This window comes from Varroa destructor, unplaced genomic scaffold (assembly GCF_002443255.2).
Source record: "Varroa destructor unplaced genomic scaffold, Vdes_3.0 BEIS01000004.1, whole genome shotgun sequence".
Taxonomy (NCBI): Eukaryota; Metazoa; Arthropoda; class Arachnida; order Mesostigmata; family Varroidae; genus Varroa; species Varroa destructor.
In genome coordinates this window covers 5,189,555-5,205,344 of record NW_019211457.1, presented here as the reverse complement: position 1 = coordinate 5,205,344, position 15,790 = coordinate 5,189,555, and the positions used below count along the sequence as shown (strand labels likewise).

Genomic DNA, 15,790 nt, shown 5'->3' with positions numbered 1-15,790 from the left:
CATGGCTGGCTCACTCACCTACGAACTGCTCGTTACTGCAGTGGCCAGACTCTCATGGGGTTCAACGCATGTTGACAGCTGCCGCCGCTACCGTCGATTGCTGCTAGTTGTTAGCAGTACGACAGGATCAAGAGTCTAGCCACAAGCGTTAGACTGGTAGCGAAAGGCCGAAGAGATACGGTTAGGCAGATCGAAGAATACAACAAGATATGGAGCATAAAAGAGGACGGAACTTTTTTTACTGTTATCACTTTGCCCTTGTAACCAAAACTAATTGAAATAAAAAACGAGTCACAGTTTTTTAGTTCGTTGGTTGGCCATATGCTGGCCAGTTTCGAGGTCTGTACTCAAGAACAATTGCCCAATGGCCTCCCATCAACGGGGCTGATTTCTGCCTGTTCCACAGCGGCAGGGGGCCCACAATGTCAGACGGGCTATCAGGATGGAGAACCCTTTAGTGCCGCTCGTTGCTGTTTGTCAGTGTCCAGACGACAATGAACGATACAAGGTTGAGAAAGGAGCGAACTGCCGCAACAGGGCGTCGTGCGTGTCCAACTACGACTCAGCGCTAATAGCTCAAACAGCAACAACAGAGGAAAAGGCAGGCCAAAGTTGGACCTGAACGACGTAAAACACTGACACACAAATATACATTTACACCGACCGAATGAAGAGAAACTCACCTTTGAGAGGCTCAGGCATCTATGCGCTATATAACAGAATCAGGTCACAAGTAAAGTAGATCTAACGACGGCACGAAGAGCCTTTGTCTTAATGCACACACACGCATTCACAGAGACAAAAACGCGCCTATCAAATTTTATTGCGTGATAGGCCACGGCAGCTGAATTGACATCGAGATATCCCAGACACCAGCAAAATCAACACTGAACTTGCATGTCCTGTATTTCTGCGTACTGCCTTCCACTAAGGGGCTACCTGGAGAACGTACCCACCTAAAACAAAACAATAACAAGAAGACGGTCACACATCACCAACTGATGAAGTGAGCTGGAGGAGCGAGGGATAACACCGAAATCGTTTACAGGATACACGCGATTATACGCTCAATTCGGTATTGACATTTGGGCGTACGAAACGTCATAGTAGAAAACGTATGCGATCATGGTTTTGTCAAAGAGAAATAGCGTTTAAACCTAGCTATTTCATAACGAGGTCTTTGTTGTTCGTTATGTTAATTAATATCAATAGCGTATATTCACACACGGTCAGGGAGTTGAGGTCGGCACGTCCAGTTAAGAAGAGTTAAACGAAAACCGAATGATGCTGAGTAGCACCTGTCTGGGATTTCGAAACAGGGTGTCGGTAAAAATGGCGGCCTGCAGAGTAATGTCTTCTGTCGCTAGTATGGTGTTCTCTGTATGAATTAACGTAAATAAAAAAAGATTATTATAAATTTTAGCACCCGTTAAGGGTTTTCTTGTAGTTATTGTTAACAATGTCGTGATAAAGCCGTGCAGTTTTTCTTTGCGTGAACTCATGTAGAACAGTTGTTGTTGTTGTTAATATATGATTAATATACCGGTTACTGGAACCAGTGGCGGGGGCAAATTATGTGTCTAGCCTATTTTTAATTATTTACTCGAGTTGAAATTCAGGTGAACAGTGAATGGACCAAAGTCTGTCTGACAGGTGAGTGCCGTTAGTGTTACACGCCATTGATGAATATCATCTGATGAAACCGCAGACCTTCACACACACGTTCTTTGGATACTAAGTTACCCAGCACAAATAGCTTCCAAAACGATTCTTGATATAACGATTTTATGTACGAAATTTAAACGCACTCAGCCTGTCAACGCCTTAAAATGAGCCGCTGACCCTTTTCTCTTGAGACGGACAACTTCCATTCCTAGAAAACTGAGCGCATTAAGTTATAGCTGTTGTTGGATTTACACTGAGAATATGAATCGTGTACAATTAAAGGATCTTAACGAGCATCAGGTTTGCTGCATATCCTAGAAGAAACTAGGCTCTATTTGGTGTTTCTAATTTTTCATCATAATTCAAATAGATATTATATATATTTTTTAAATCCTATGTAATTTTAGTCACAGACTGGTAACAGTTTGGCCAAAAATAAATATGAAATAACATAGTTTAATAAGACACTACTTAAATATATTTATCGTAGGGTACAAATATGTATATTTGGATAAACGAATGTCTTTACTGGAAACGAACACCTGCTCAATTGCGAATAGATTTAGGTTTTATAGCTCCTTGAACTAGAGTGTGTTACATATCTTTAGGTTATAGGCGTCAGTGAGTACTTTAAAGATGAATTTGAAATTTGAGCAGAGTGTAATATTCACAAGAAAAAATGTGCCATTTATTGAGTGACGTGCGATATTACAGGCGTTTGTGCAGTTCATCATTAACTGAGCTGTGCTTTCGACACCTTTTAAAACGTGGAACTCAACTATGGAGTTTTTATTTATTTGGCATTTTCAATTAGTCGTTAAAAGAGGTCGTTTACAAAGTGAGGAAGCTGTTTCTTAGAACGATTTTTTTAGAAGTTGTTTTTTTCATATGTCTGCAATGTACTATTGTATGATACCTACATAAAACGAAGATTTTTATTCGAAAACGACAAATTAGTCAGGAGTGGACTTAAGATTACATAAAGATACTGTTACGACTTTTTCTTTTAAAAACGTTACAGTAATCATTTACCAAGTCATATTCTGTTTGAGTTAATGACTGTTTGAAAATTCATTATTAGCGATACTCGTAGCGAATTCACAACCTGTATTCGACTGGAAATCAGATTCCGTTGTGCCACATGCTAAAGGTCTGCTGTTGTCAAGCCAATAAAATAGTATTTGAATATTCTAGAGATTTCAGCAATGGCAGAACTAAACGGTTCCTATTTTCTTTTTTAATAAGGAATACGATTATGGGATTTTCTTGACAATATGACTATGACCGGCTTATTACCTGCAACGCGGTTTATGCTAATAGAATACATTGCAATATTTCTAAATTCTACCTCAAAATGTTTCAAGTGTTCTATCGATGGTATTGTTTTAGCTTCAATTACAGCAAGTATAACCATCAGTTCCGTGATGGCCACTAGAAAATGGCAAAATTGTCAAATAGAGTTGATTCTGAACGAACGAAAGATGGCGTCTACGAAAAAGCTGTAAATACAGCATTTTTACGCTCAGATCGATTTAATAAGAACTACTGAAATTTTTAGATTGATCTCTCTCATTTCAAGAGTAACTTCGTATGATTTAAGCGCCTTTGCTCCATACGCAACCTTTAACGCACCTTTATAGTATTTACAGCTGCAGTCTGTTGGCACGTCTACCGAATGAACCGTACGGTTAAGAGTGATTCTCGTTCTTGCTAACTATTTTCGTCATTATTACCACCCTAGGCGAATCTGAATAAAACGACCTTTATGCTCACGTTCATCATTGTTTTCTTCTATGATACCAACGGACTTCAAGTAGAAGTTGATCATTAATCCAAATGCCAAGGGCCTTTTGTTGGACAGAGCATGTACAGCCTGCTTGTTTATTAATCTAGGCTAATGTTATAATAAGACCTCTATAGTTATAGACAGACCATGTATCTCCAACCATCGATTACCTTCTGGTCCGCTGATACCGAGGAGCAGGTCTCTAACTGTGAACTTGCCACTTCTGTAACCCACAGATGAGATTTTTCGTACAGATGGACTTATTTCCTATTCGTTACTTTGCGCTAATTATTTCTTTGCCTCGCGTTGATGTTACGTCGCGGTTGTTTGGCCGTACCATATCTTGCTGTCCGCTATTATTGACTCTATTATGGCGATGGTAAGGGGAAAATCGTCCCGGATATGAAACATATAATGAAGACAAAATGTGAATCGCACAGAAGGATGGAAAGTGCTGTAGAGGACAGAACTGATTTCATTTACTTTTCTCCGTTGTCCAGTCCGGCGGGTGCTTTCTGTCTAGATGTAATCCATAATTAGGAAAAAAATTGTCACCAGTGCGCTTCATTGGTGCAAGACTTCATATCAAAGTCAAAATTTAGTCGAGTGAAAAATATTTCTAACGTTCTGTTTTAACTATTAAATATGGATTGTTAGGAATAATTTTAGTTTGTATGTTCAAAAGAGTTTCATGCGGCGATCATAAATTGTTCAGTTTTATTTGTTATTTATCTACTGCAGCTCTCTTGCTACATCTTGCAAAGGCCTTCTGTCTTTTATGTTGCGTGAATAGCTATTTTAAAGTAAGATATAGGTTTCAAATACCGTCTGAAAAGTTTGTTTTTATCTTTCCTCTAGAACATTTAGGTAAATAAATTTTATTTTTTCTTTTGTCTCGGAACTTGTGCTACGATAGTCCGTTTGTGCAGTATTCTTCTTTTCTTATATTTTATTGTTATTATTATTATTAAAAAAAGACTAAATGCTTGTTGTAACTTAAAGAATAGAATAACACTTCCGATTAGTTGAGTTTCTGTTTAGATAATATGCTCTGGTCATTACTAACTAATGCATATTATTTGCTTTTTTTTTTATACGTATTATAAATATCATATATAGCAGTTGACTCCCACAGAATGCTTGCGAGTTCCTACAGGCACAAAGTTTTTTGAAATATTCGCTGTGTCTTGTACTTACTGAAATAAAAATATATTATGCAATAAACATATGGTTATTAGGTTAAAAAACTAGTAACAGTCTTAATCCTAAAAGCGCTGATGTGTGCTTCCAAGGCTTAAACTTGTGATTTTGTTACGAAAAGTGAGCGTTTCAGTATTAAGCGGTTGTCGGAGTCGTGTCTTGTAAAAGATGTTTGCTTTCGGCTGGTTCACAAGATGATGATAGTTATGGACTGAAAAAAGATCCGAGAAATACGTTTTAATAGCGACATTTAGAGATCGCATAATATTTGCCAATCCATACAAATGTGACAGCAGATGCGTATTAGAGTTCTATCTGAAACATCTTTTTGATCAAAAAGGTAAATTACTAATCATACTAAAACAAATATCGCACCTTGACCTGACGGGGCCTGTTTTTTTCCCGTTGAAATAATATTGGCAATAATAATAGGCGAGAATTTTTCATTTACAAAGGCTTACATGGTAATACTTTGTCGTATACGAGGTATATTTTGAAGTCAACGTACATTATATGTACCTATGAGGTCTGGCAAATATAAAGACGTAAAAAACACAAAAACCTTTGTATTTCATTGACAGATTTAATTAAAAAAAAGTTTCATACAGGACGTATAGAGCATCAGAGCCTGCTGTAAAAAAATGTTGGTATCTAACATCCTTTACCTGTAAGTTGTTCAAAACCTGAAAACATTTTGGTGTTTTTGATCTTCGCCGCAAGGCGATCTTTGTGTGGTTTCTCATGCCTGTACATTCCTCTTTTTCAACAGGTGCGGAACAACCATAACGCCGGTCTCTAAAGAGGTTCATGGAAAAAACGAGATCAGTTCGGCGTCGAGTAGCAGTAAGGCATTATCAGCTATTACCCAACTTAAAAATGTGAATTTTCTGTGGAGGGAACAGGTATTGCCCACGGTTGAAAAGCCCTACTGTGCGCGCGCAGGGCCAGATTACTTCAACTGGGCATACTACACTGGTATGCATGCTTACCTTTAACACAAGTTAGTCAGAACAAGTCGGACTCGTTGCGAACTGTGGATTTGATACAGGCAAGATAAAACCTTGAAGAAAACAGGCTTTATGGAAAGATGCTGCGCTATTAGTAGTTAAAAAAAGTCATCAAAGGTTTTCGTTTAAGACGACAACGGTTATGCAGAAAACGGTCAATGCATTGATAATTGTCTATTTGTCGTTTAATGAAAATTATGTAATAGGGATGTTCATTTCTTTACAGGTTTATCTGCAAAAATATAGGTTATAGCTTTCAATTAATCTTTGTTTTGCAATCAGCAACTTCTCACGATGACGCACTCTTCAGCGCTTGTTATGGAACGGCCAAAGATGAGCTTAACAACGTGGAACCAGCTCAAGGTAATTGCAAGATAGCCTTCTGATTTATATATTTTAGGAAAACGCACAATATTTATGGTTTGAAAAACACTGAGAGATTCTTCTAATGTACAACATTTTTGTTCTTAGAGAAGTATACATGAGCATAAATGCGTAATTATGATTAGTTAAGAGACACTTTCTACTGTATTGCTATTATTTGTTTTATCTAATTTTGTATGCTATATCAGTTTGTTGAATACACTTCTAAGTGGCCATTACAAAACCTTACCCATTGTAGTACACCCTAGATTTGATCTTTCTTTATTTCTACGTCCAGCTTGCTGTTAGGTTCAATATTACGCCATGATGTATCAATGTTGTCAGGTTAATAATATAATGGTATAAAAAATTCGCTTATTTCGTACCACAGTAGCTCCTTCAGTAGCTTGCAGTCTATGGTGTTAACATAAGTAGCTGGGCAAGCCCGTCACCTCTCATAAAGTCATCAGATATTTCAGAACGGAAATGAATACCGCTGATCATCACTGAGTGAAAATAAGCACCTTCAGTGATAATGACCACTTGTGCATGGCGCGCGCGCTTTAATTCGATTACGTTGTGACATGAAAGTCAACCAAAGCGTGTGCAATCGTTGCCACGGTATACGCGAATGACTGGATTGCCAATTTCACCCATTCTGATGGATACAGTAAGCGAGATGCCTAAGTTAAACGTGCGCACAAAAGGAATAAAAGTATTGAAAAGAATGGTAATAGATTCGGCTTTTCAATTAAGGTTTTTCGCCAGCGCACAAATAGAATTCGTTGGAAGCTATTAGAAACAATAATTTCTCATGTTTCGTATATACTTGTTTTGTTTTTCATCCTGGTAAAAAAAGGCCCATATTTTTGTATACTTCATTACACGTTGAGAGCTTCTCTTGCTAATGATCTACAGCCAAAATTGGGAATGGCGTAATTAATCATTACAATAAATTACGGCGATATTTCAGCCTTACTGTAGCGAGTTGTTTGACATTAATCGATTAATACAGTATTTCTTGGATAGGACCCGTTTGGGTAAATAAGAATAATAAGAACGAAATAATGTAATGCCTCTATAGTTGTATTTAGAGTGCTATTATTTTTATTACAACTGTCGGCAGAATTTCCAATGTACCTACCGCATGGAATGATGAAATCGATACGTTGAACGAATGTTTGTATATTCTATGTAGTTATTAAGTGATAACTGTACGAAACCTACGAACATTGAAAGCATTACACATTTTACTTTGGAAGTATAACACATACAGAATGTAGCTTAATAAACAACTCTAAAGTTTATTATTAATTTCTTTTTAACTTAGGCACACATACTCCTGCAGCGAGAAAAGAAAAAACAGGAACTGGAAGCCGATCAAGCGATACAACAGATGAAACGCGAAATGGAACAAAAACGGAAAAGGGTAAGTGTATTCAAGAGCTGCTAACGTATTTCTGAGTGTAGGAAAAAATCTTCTAAAACTACGATATAACAACTTTTCGTATATTTTAGTTTGAAACAATTTAAAGTATGCTTTACTAATGGCGCTGGTACAGCAAACAGATAAAGCTACTGTATCTATATCTAAAACACCCAACGTTCGAACGGAATTAAACAATAAGCACAATCACAATGATATACCGTCGCTTGCGTCATGCTGTGGAAAGAGAAAAATTCTAAAATGTGTGCCAATCATTATGACAATCATATTATTAGACGTTGTTCCTTCTTACAGCTCATGGCCTAGTTTCGATGTCAGATTATAAATAGGAAAATTATTAGCTTTTTTTTTTATCCGCCTTTCCGAATAGGCCTATCCCATTTTTTACGCAGCGGTAAAATTTTGTAGCAGAGTTTGCTTCCTACTGAAGGCATCCAACTGTACTATGTCCCCGTGATGGCGCTATGGGCAACATGTTCGCTTGCTATATTTACGGACAGATAGTGCTCTAGATCCGAATACGAGCCTAGAAACACTTCGTTTCGCGGTCGAAGTCGGTCGTCACATGCTTGGAGGAGTTTGTATACAAATGACGATATTTCTATACGAACTGTGGGATCAGTTCTAGACTTCAACTTAAGACTTTAATTTGTTATTTTTCATTTGTATTGCTTTATGCACACAATTTTTCTAGCAAATTTATTACACCGGCTTCTTCTATGGCAATTACAGGATGCGATGACATTAGAGGAGATCAAGGAACAGGTAGCAGCTTCGGAGAAACGTCTCCAAGAACTCCAGACTGAAAAGCAAGAGCTAGTTCTCCAACTCAAAAAGGTTTCTTTTTAAGCTTTACACAATTATAACTAAATAGGCCCTTGGTACTTGACCGATCCTCGGCCTGGAATACTTAGTATCTTATGCCCGTGGAGTTTTTTGGATTTCATAACTACCAGGGAAGCCATGAGGTTCGTGCGCTCCGCCTCATAGCCATGCAACCTTCGAGTGCCTCTCCGACATCGTTGGCATTTCTTGGTGGCAGTTTTTCTTACACAAAGCAATTTCTTCTTTCTAAGCTAAGCTTCTAACGATTTACACTATTATGCGTCCAGTGCAACTTGCCATTATCTGTACCAACTCGCTAGTAAGTGGAAAGCCCTAAGAAATTATAGATCTCTCTTTCTTCCGATATATGTAGTGAAATCTTGTTCTCTCTGTTCCACGTTCTTTTCTTGCTTTCTCTCAACTGACTTAACTCAATTTTTCTTCTTCTCCGCGCTTCTCTTTCAGGTCTTACACGAGGACGACGCCAAACGTAAGCTCCAGCAGCACGAACAGCAGCATCTTCTTCAACAACATTTTGCCGCCCAACAGCAGCAGCACGCCCAGCAGCAACAAGCCGCCCAGGCTGCACAACAGCAGCAAGCAGCCGTTACCGCTGTACAACAACAGCAACAGCAACAACACGTGCAGCAGCAACAGCAGCAGCAGGTAGCCGCCCAACAGCAACAGCACGCGGTCGCTGCAGCTGCCGCGGCTCAACAGCATCACAAACTGCTATTGCAGGAACAACAGGCAGCGGCAGCTGCTGCAGCTGCTGCCGCTCAACAACAGCAGCAGCATCACCAACAGCAGCATCAAGTAGCTGCAGCGGCGGTGGCGGCGCACCAGCATGCGGCCCAACAGGCAGCAGCTGCAGCAGCGGTTGTTCAACAACAACAGCAGCAGCAACAACAACAGCAGCAGGCGGCAGCTGCAGCAGCAGCTGCACAACAGCAGCAGGTGCAGGCGGCAGCGGTCGCGGCACAGCAACAGGCTGCCGCGGCGGTGGCAGCGGCTGCTCAGCAAAGGCCGCAGGAGATGCCGAGCCCAGTATTTATGACGGTAAGTGAGATTATAGGAAAGGAAGAACACGATAATGTATGATATTGATGTGGATGGAATTCTATTCACTTTTTTGGCTGGTACTTAAGTGCTTGAAGTGTCTCACAGATTCCGCGATGGAGTTTCTCTTGTATGTTATTACGTAAGCCATAAGGTGCGCGTACTCTACCTTGCAGTTACATAACATTCGAGTGCATGCACTTACGGCATTGTTGATATGGTCTTCGCTGTAACTACTCACTGTGGGAACACGTCCTTCGTCAAGAAGATTTCTGTGTAAATCCCTAGCACAAATGAACAGAGTCGAGCACACGATTCGTCCAAAACTGACTGATGATACTAGTCTTTCTACAGTTTCGGTCATCACCGGGGCGGATGAAACAGATCGGTATATTCGGATGCATGTTCTCCTGTGTGCTTGTGCTGGAACGAATCTGCGTGTTTTATGGAAGGGTGACAAAACATAAGGGTCAAGGCTTTTCAGTCGCTGATAATGTCCTAGTAGCGTGACACTGCTCGAGGAAATATAGGGTGTTGTTGCAGATATCATCGCTGGCAATTCAAATTAGATAGAATGGGATACGTGAGACTATATTGAAATAAATAACGGCCACAATCGTTGCTGCCCGTGTTAATGTCATTGGTGTTATTAAGTGACAGCTCTGTGCCATATGGACTTGAATTGGAGAAACTTTATTTTTCTTTGATTTTGTTTTACTATTATTGTTATCGTTATTGTTATTATTCTTCTAAATCACGTAGTGTTAAGTAACAAACAGTGGTTTCACCTCAGAATAACAATCCGAGCTTGTTAAACAACAAGGTAACAAGAGATAAATCTACGAAGACCTCAGTTCAACTCAACTCATGAAGAACTCAGTGCAGCCTTTTGTCTCCTAGTTCTCACATCAACGATGATAAACAAACAGGTCGCACTACGACAGAAATAGTTTAAATGACAGTTGTTTGAAACATTATGCTAGATGAAAAAATTTGCTGTAAGTGACTTATTTGTCAACGTAGTTAATAAAAATAAAGCACCTTGACGTACTTCAAACGTTTTCAGCAGGGGATAATTTCTCCTCAGGGTTTTCTTTTGAGACGATAATTCTGTTTTCCAGTGTGAAAATATGGCTTAATCTTATATTATTTTAATTACGCAGGATCAACGTTTTATGGCAGCCGCTGCAGGGCATCCAGGAGGTCATAAAGTTGCCGCACCTCAACCGCATCGACCGCCTCCAATTAAGAGACATCACTCACCGTCTCCTCCTACCAGTACGGCGCAGGGGCCTGGTAACTCAGTATTTCCTCCAGGGGGCTATCCTCCGGGACATCCTTTCAAAGGACAGACCGCTAATCAGTCACAGGCAAGATTTGCGCCAGCACCGGGTCAAGTAAGTGAACAGTATTTATTTAGGATTAAGGCCCCCTTAATACCTTTTCATGATCCAGGTATTTTTCTGCACTTTATTTCTAATTTGTAGGCACTAAACAGCATATGGAATGCCCTCAATTGTTCTTGGAGAGATTAGCCCTAAAGTTTTCGTAGTTACCTTGAAGTGTGAACCAAGCTTGCCGTTGGGAAACTTACAGGGTTCGCCTTATGGAAACGCTACTGGCAAGCTAGGTGCATCGGCCGGGGGGGCATACCCTTCGCCCTCACCTGTTTACTACGTGTCCAGTGGACAACCGGGAAGTCTCCAGTATCCATTCCCAGCTCCGTATGGGCAACCTGGGCCGGCTCAAGCAGATAAGATGGTCGCCTACCATCCCGGCCACCCTGGGCATCCGGGGCATCCGGGTCACCCAGGTCAACCTGGAGTATTCAGCCCTCAGCATATGGCCGTAATGTCGGCTGCAGCAGCCGAACATAAAAAGCTTCAAGAACAAGCGGTATGAGCCAGCAACTAATTTAGCCACTTAATCAGAAATATAGATTAGGGCCCTAGCACCCCAATGTAACCGTTCGCCTTGAGCGTTTTCTACCTTTGTTTTAAACTGCTGATGCAATCAAGCCTTTTCGGGGTCACCCCTTCTTATAATGAAAACGGTAGCTATTTAGACTTTATCAAGAAAACTCTGGAACTTCCTCCATATAGTACAATTTATAGCCGGGGACTATAATATCTTTGCTCTTCGAGTGAGGAACAAATTAATCAGTAAAATGAATATTCGTATAAAAATCTACATATGCACCTTCAATGCATATTCGAAATTCTATTATTTTTTGCCTCTATATGCTTCTATCATCCTGATTCGTTCCCGCTTCTTTCTTTTTAGGTCGCAGCGGCTCAGCGTCAACAAGCAGCTGCCGCGGCCGCAGTAGCTGCAGCTCGTGGAGAACAGCAAGCTGGCCAAACACAGCAGCAACAGGCACATAAAAACAGCGCGGGCGGAAGCAGTGGGGTACCGACATCATCCGCTGCGGCCGTGGCTGCCCTTCAGCATCAGCACATGGTAGCAACAATGGCTCAACAACAGCAAATGGCCGTCGCTGCGGCTCGTCAGAGAGAGCGGGTCGAACGTGAGGGTCGGCGAACTCCACTCACGGCTGTATCAGGCCATGGTGGTCGTGATCAACATAAACAAATTACGCCCACGTCAAGTGCAGCTGCTGTTGCTGCATTCCAGCATCAACAGCAACAATTGGTAAGTTAGTTCAGCAAAAAAAAAAATGTGTGGGCAATTTTTTTCGCTATATCGCTGACGAAGTTGCTGACAAATCCAAGCGACAGATATTAGGAAAAAGAGGACATGTGTTTTTTAGGGTCAATGAGGGACAAGACAGAAAAAAAGCGCCGTCAGCATTTAAAGATTTTATGGTTGGAAATTTTGCTAATTTTGACTAGTATTATTGGAGAAGTCTGTTCAGCCGATAAATGTAATGTCTTTCACAACGAGGTAACATTTATACTTGATATGGAACGCTGCGCTAAAAATGGAAAAATATAAAAAGTTTAATATTTTAATTTGGTCTTTTATGACAAATCGAATACTTGAAATTATCCGGCTGCTAATCAAGTAGCACAACCTAATAAGCTAAGAAAATGTGCGCATTGTATTCTTAAATTACACATGTTAGAAGCAAATGATCGTCTACTAAACTTAGAGGGATACGCGAAGTAATCTTACTTTCGTACTAACGGTCAGCTTCCTAAATCAATGTCTACGGAAAGAACGGAAATAAATCTCTAATTACGACTTTGCCGTTGGTAAGACTTAGCGTGTTTGGTTTTCGTATTTGATAGGTTCAAGCGATGCAGCAGCAGCAGAGAGCTGCTCATATCGCCCAGCAACAAGCTCAACAGCAAGCTCAGCAACAAGCGCAACAACAAGCCCAGCAAGGGGGAAGGTTCTTCTAACAACCAAACCAGAGATTCGCCAGCGATTAACAAACAGAAAGACAAATAAACAGTCAGTTATCAATTTCGGTCATGTTTCTGATTTTAACACGCCAAGTCTTGGAGGCGGAAAATGCCGGATGTCCGAAAAATTTCTTAATCGTGTTCTATATTCTTCTCACTGCTGGTGAAAACTGGAGTCTCTACAGTTTACCTGAGCCGTTTCAGCCGTTAACAGCGAGCCGCTTGCGTTCTTCGAGGACGCTGATAAATAACCATTTGGACATGTTGTAGTTCACTGTTGGAGCGGAAACAACAAGAATCATATATATACATATATATATATATATATATATTCTGTATAGTGTGCTATTGACTTTCTATGCATAAATATCAACAAGCAATCCTTGTTGGCTTTCGTTAGATTAGGCCAAGTAATCATATTCATTTACTAGTATCATATGTGTAGTTTTTAGTATCCCTTTAGTTCAAAGGAGATATTTTGCTCAGTGTTTGTACCTAAAAGAGTTCCAGAAAAAAGAAAGATTGTTACTTTTTTGTATTTAAGAAGCATTATAACGACGATTATAATCCTGTGGTATTTATAGTAACGTTAGTAAATTGTAGACACTCTGTATTTCATTGAACACTCGTTCGAGGAAAAAGATTAAAGACGACAAATACATCTGAAAGCAATTAAAACAGCCATTTTTATGAAGGATGTACAATCCTAACATTTATCACATACATAGAAACCGTAGTCGCCATGATGGATGTCAATTGTGGGCGCGTAATTCCTTATTGATATCCCAGTGCAGACAACTACACACACACACGATATTACAACGGGCTAAAACGGCATAATTATTCTTCTGTGATCAAATCAATCTAGGTATCATGAGTATTATGTATAGATAATTTTCTGACAGTGTATGTCTATGCATGCATGTGACGTTTAATCGATAAGCAATCGATTAGATCTCCTAGTGGATAGAAATCCATCTGTACGTGGCGGACTGATTGCGATAGATAGATATATATATTAAAAAATATTAGAAAGAATAAATGAGTACGTAGATAAACAAAGCTCGTCGTTATGTAGAGATAATAGGGATGAGGAAAAGTGACAGGTGTAATTTAACGAATTGTATACGACAATAAACAATGCTAGCTAATATGAATAGTTATTTTCTCTTATGAGGTAACCGAATCTACCGAAAGGTTTTCTAGGTGAAGCTGTGCGTACAGAATGAGTAACTAAGAAGAAAAAAATTTCAGTGAACATTTTAGATTTTTATATTTGCCTTACAGACTTGACCTCTATTAGATAAACTTTGCTTTGAAAGCGTCCGGTTGTGCATAATGTATTACTGAAACAAAGAAAAATGTGGGTTTTGAGCAGCCTACATTCATAGGTTTTTCTAACGAAATCGACTGTGAACATAAAGGAAATTATCCTCTGGCATTATATACAACAGATGCAAAACACGCATGTCGGGTCGAGATGACATAATCAACCATACCCTTTCTCACTAGTTCTCATGCCGATGAGTGTCAGCTAAACAAGAAGTTAGAATTTGCATGCATGGGTCATACAGTTAGGACCAAACATGAGGAGTGGAGCGAATAGGCAAGTCGAAGTGAGTTTAGCGGGCGTCGACATCGCCGTTCTTGCTGTGGTTATAAATCTTTTTAGCTAAACCATTTGACTCTCAGTTATCATTCAGCTGGGTGCCATCTACTACTATTTGATACAATTTTGATACAACTACTTCAGGTCTATTTAATAGATAAATGAAGCGTAATCGTAGGGTAAATATTCTAAATTGCCCTGAGAGAAGTTAGATTGGGAATAAAATGCCACAGAAGGTTTTTAATACGGCCTCGACATGCAAATCTCAGTCAAGATTTCCAAAGCGCGGGTCTAGGGAAGCCTTAAGTCGACACTGCACATCTCCATGGTGTTCCCGAACACTGTCGTTCAGACAACATCAAAAATATATTCCAAATAAGCTGGAATTCAGACATAGCTTAAACCAATAGAGGATATATTTCCCTGCCTATATTCGTGCAAAATCACTTAAACGAAAATGTTTTCGATACTTCGCCTCAGATCTCCTTAAATCCTCCTTAGATCTTAAACTTGCTCAGCTGGAGTAGCTTAATTTGCAGGTCTAAACGGCGGTGCCTTCGTGTTGCGGTGACGCGTTTGTCTACTAATGTGACGGATGCTTGAGACGATCTTAATGCAAAACTGGACATAGATAAACTTCTATTGGAAAAAGCATTCATGCGATACGGTAACTAATGGAAGCATAAATTGTATTATTCAAAACATCTATTTAAGCCTGAATGGCCGCGTCACCAGTTACGTGTGCCGTTATTGAATCCAGCGAAAACTCATTAGTTAAACTCGTCTAGAAGCGCGAACTTCAAATTACTTTTCGCGTTCTACAAAAAGTTTTGGATGATCGATGGTAAGTTGAAATGAATGCTTCTTTATTTAAGAGACGGCTCGGCTACAAATACAAAATTCACTTGATGATTTACATTGTAATTAACGAACAGAGAAATCGTTTATGTTAAGAAAAATAACAATCAGGGTTAGCAAACATAGTCACATTATTATAACATTTTTTTCTAGTAAATATCATTGCGGATGAACCTTCCAATCCTAGAGTAATGTCAGGCTTATCTGTGAAAAGAAAACGTATTATCCTTCATGATTCGTTCTTACATGGATAGATTTCTTACTATTGGGTTGGTTTCTTTTATAATAATAATAGTAATAAATAAAACGCACCGTTGAACCTACCGTTTGTCCGGTTCGCATTTATAGTACTTTTTGGGGTGAGCGTTACACTGCTTTGCTATTTGTTCTAGTACGCCGCATCGCGGTGTTGTTCCTTCAGGCGCTTCCCTGTCTTTGCATTTGCACGCTTGATATGCAATGTACCTTTCCTTCTGGAGCTTTAAACCTGCTCTTCATGACCATCACCTTCTCGCGTTTGTTCACTGTAGCTATTGACCTCCAACGTTTCTTCATCTGAAGTACCGAGTTCGTGCCTGATTGTCTTGTTCACTTTTTCTTCTA

At 39.7% G+C, this 15,790-nt stretch overlaps 2 protein-coding genes across 13 annotated transcripts in view; one reads left to right on the top strand and one right to left on the bottom strand.

Moving 5' to 3' along the window:
* Positions 1-826, bottom strand: part of LOC111250329 (putative phospholipid-transporting ATPase IIA) — a 33,712-nt gene extending 32,886 nt beyond the window's left edge. For 2 of the 4 annotated variants that reach the window (XM_022805383.2, XM_022805385.2), the window contains exon 1: positions 19-502. The gene's annotated coding sequence lies outside the window, so the exon portion shown is untranslated. Of the gene's footprint in view, positions 1-18; positions 503-683 lie in introns of those variants that run through there. The other 2 variants (XM_022805384.2, XM_086986058.1) reach the window with 2 other exon arrangements.
* Positions 827-1,037: 211 nt separating this feature from the next.
* On the top strand, positions 1,038-13,873 carry LOC111248830 (uncharacterized). Of its 9 annotated transcripts, none has more exons than XM_086986060.1 (10): positions 1,038-1,653; positions 5,421-5,494; positions 5,941-6,021; positions 7,352-7,450; positions 8,201-8,305; positions 8,759-9,352; positions 10,516-10,749; positions 10,949-11,248; positions 11,636-12,004; positions 12,604-13,873. In XM_086986060.1, the coding sequence occupies exons 2-10, from the start codon at positions 5,459-5,461 to the stop codon at positions 12,715-12,717; spliced, it is 1,932 nt and encodes a 643-aa protein (XP_086842186.1). In that variant the 5' UTR covers positions 1,038-1,653; positions 5,421-5,458; the 3' UTR covers positions 12,718-13,873. The 9 variants fall into 9 exon arrangements, with proteins under 9 accessions (XP_086842186.1, XP_086842191.1, XP_086842185.1 ...); XM_086986065.1 differs by having other exon boundaries at positions 5,885-6,021; XM_086986059.1 differs by having other exon boundaries at positions 5,421-5,529.
* The last annotated feature ends 1,917 nt before the right edge of the window (positions 13,874-15,790 follow it).

Bases quoted from the DNA above. Each gene is read 5' to 3' on its own strand.
- LOC111248830 (XM_086986059.1), top strand. From the start codon at position 1,631: ATGGACCAAAGTCTGTCTGACAG. The intron at 8,306-8,758 runs GTTTCTTTTTAA...CTTCTCTTTCAG, and splicing joins TAGTTCTCCAACTCAAAAAG to GTCTTACACGAGGACGACGC. The intron at 12,005-12,603 runs GTAAGTTAGTTC...CGTATTTGATAG, and splicing joins AGCATCAACAGCAACAATTG to GTTCAAGCGATGCAGCAGCA.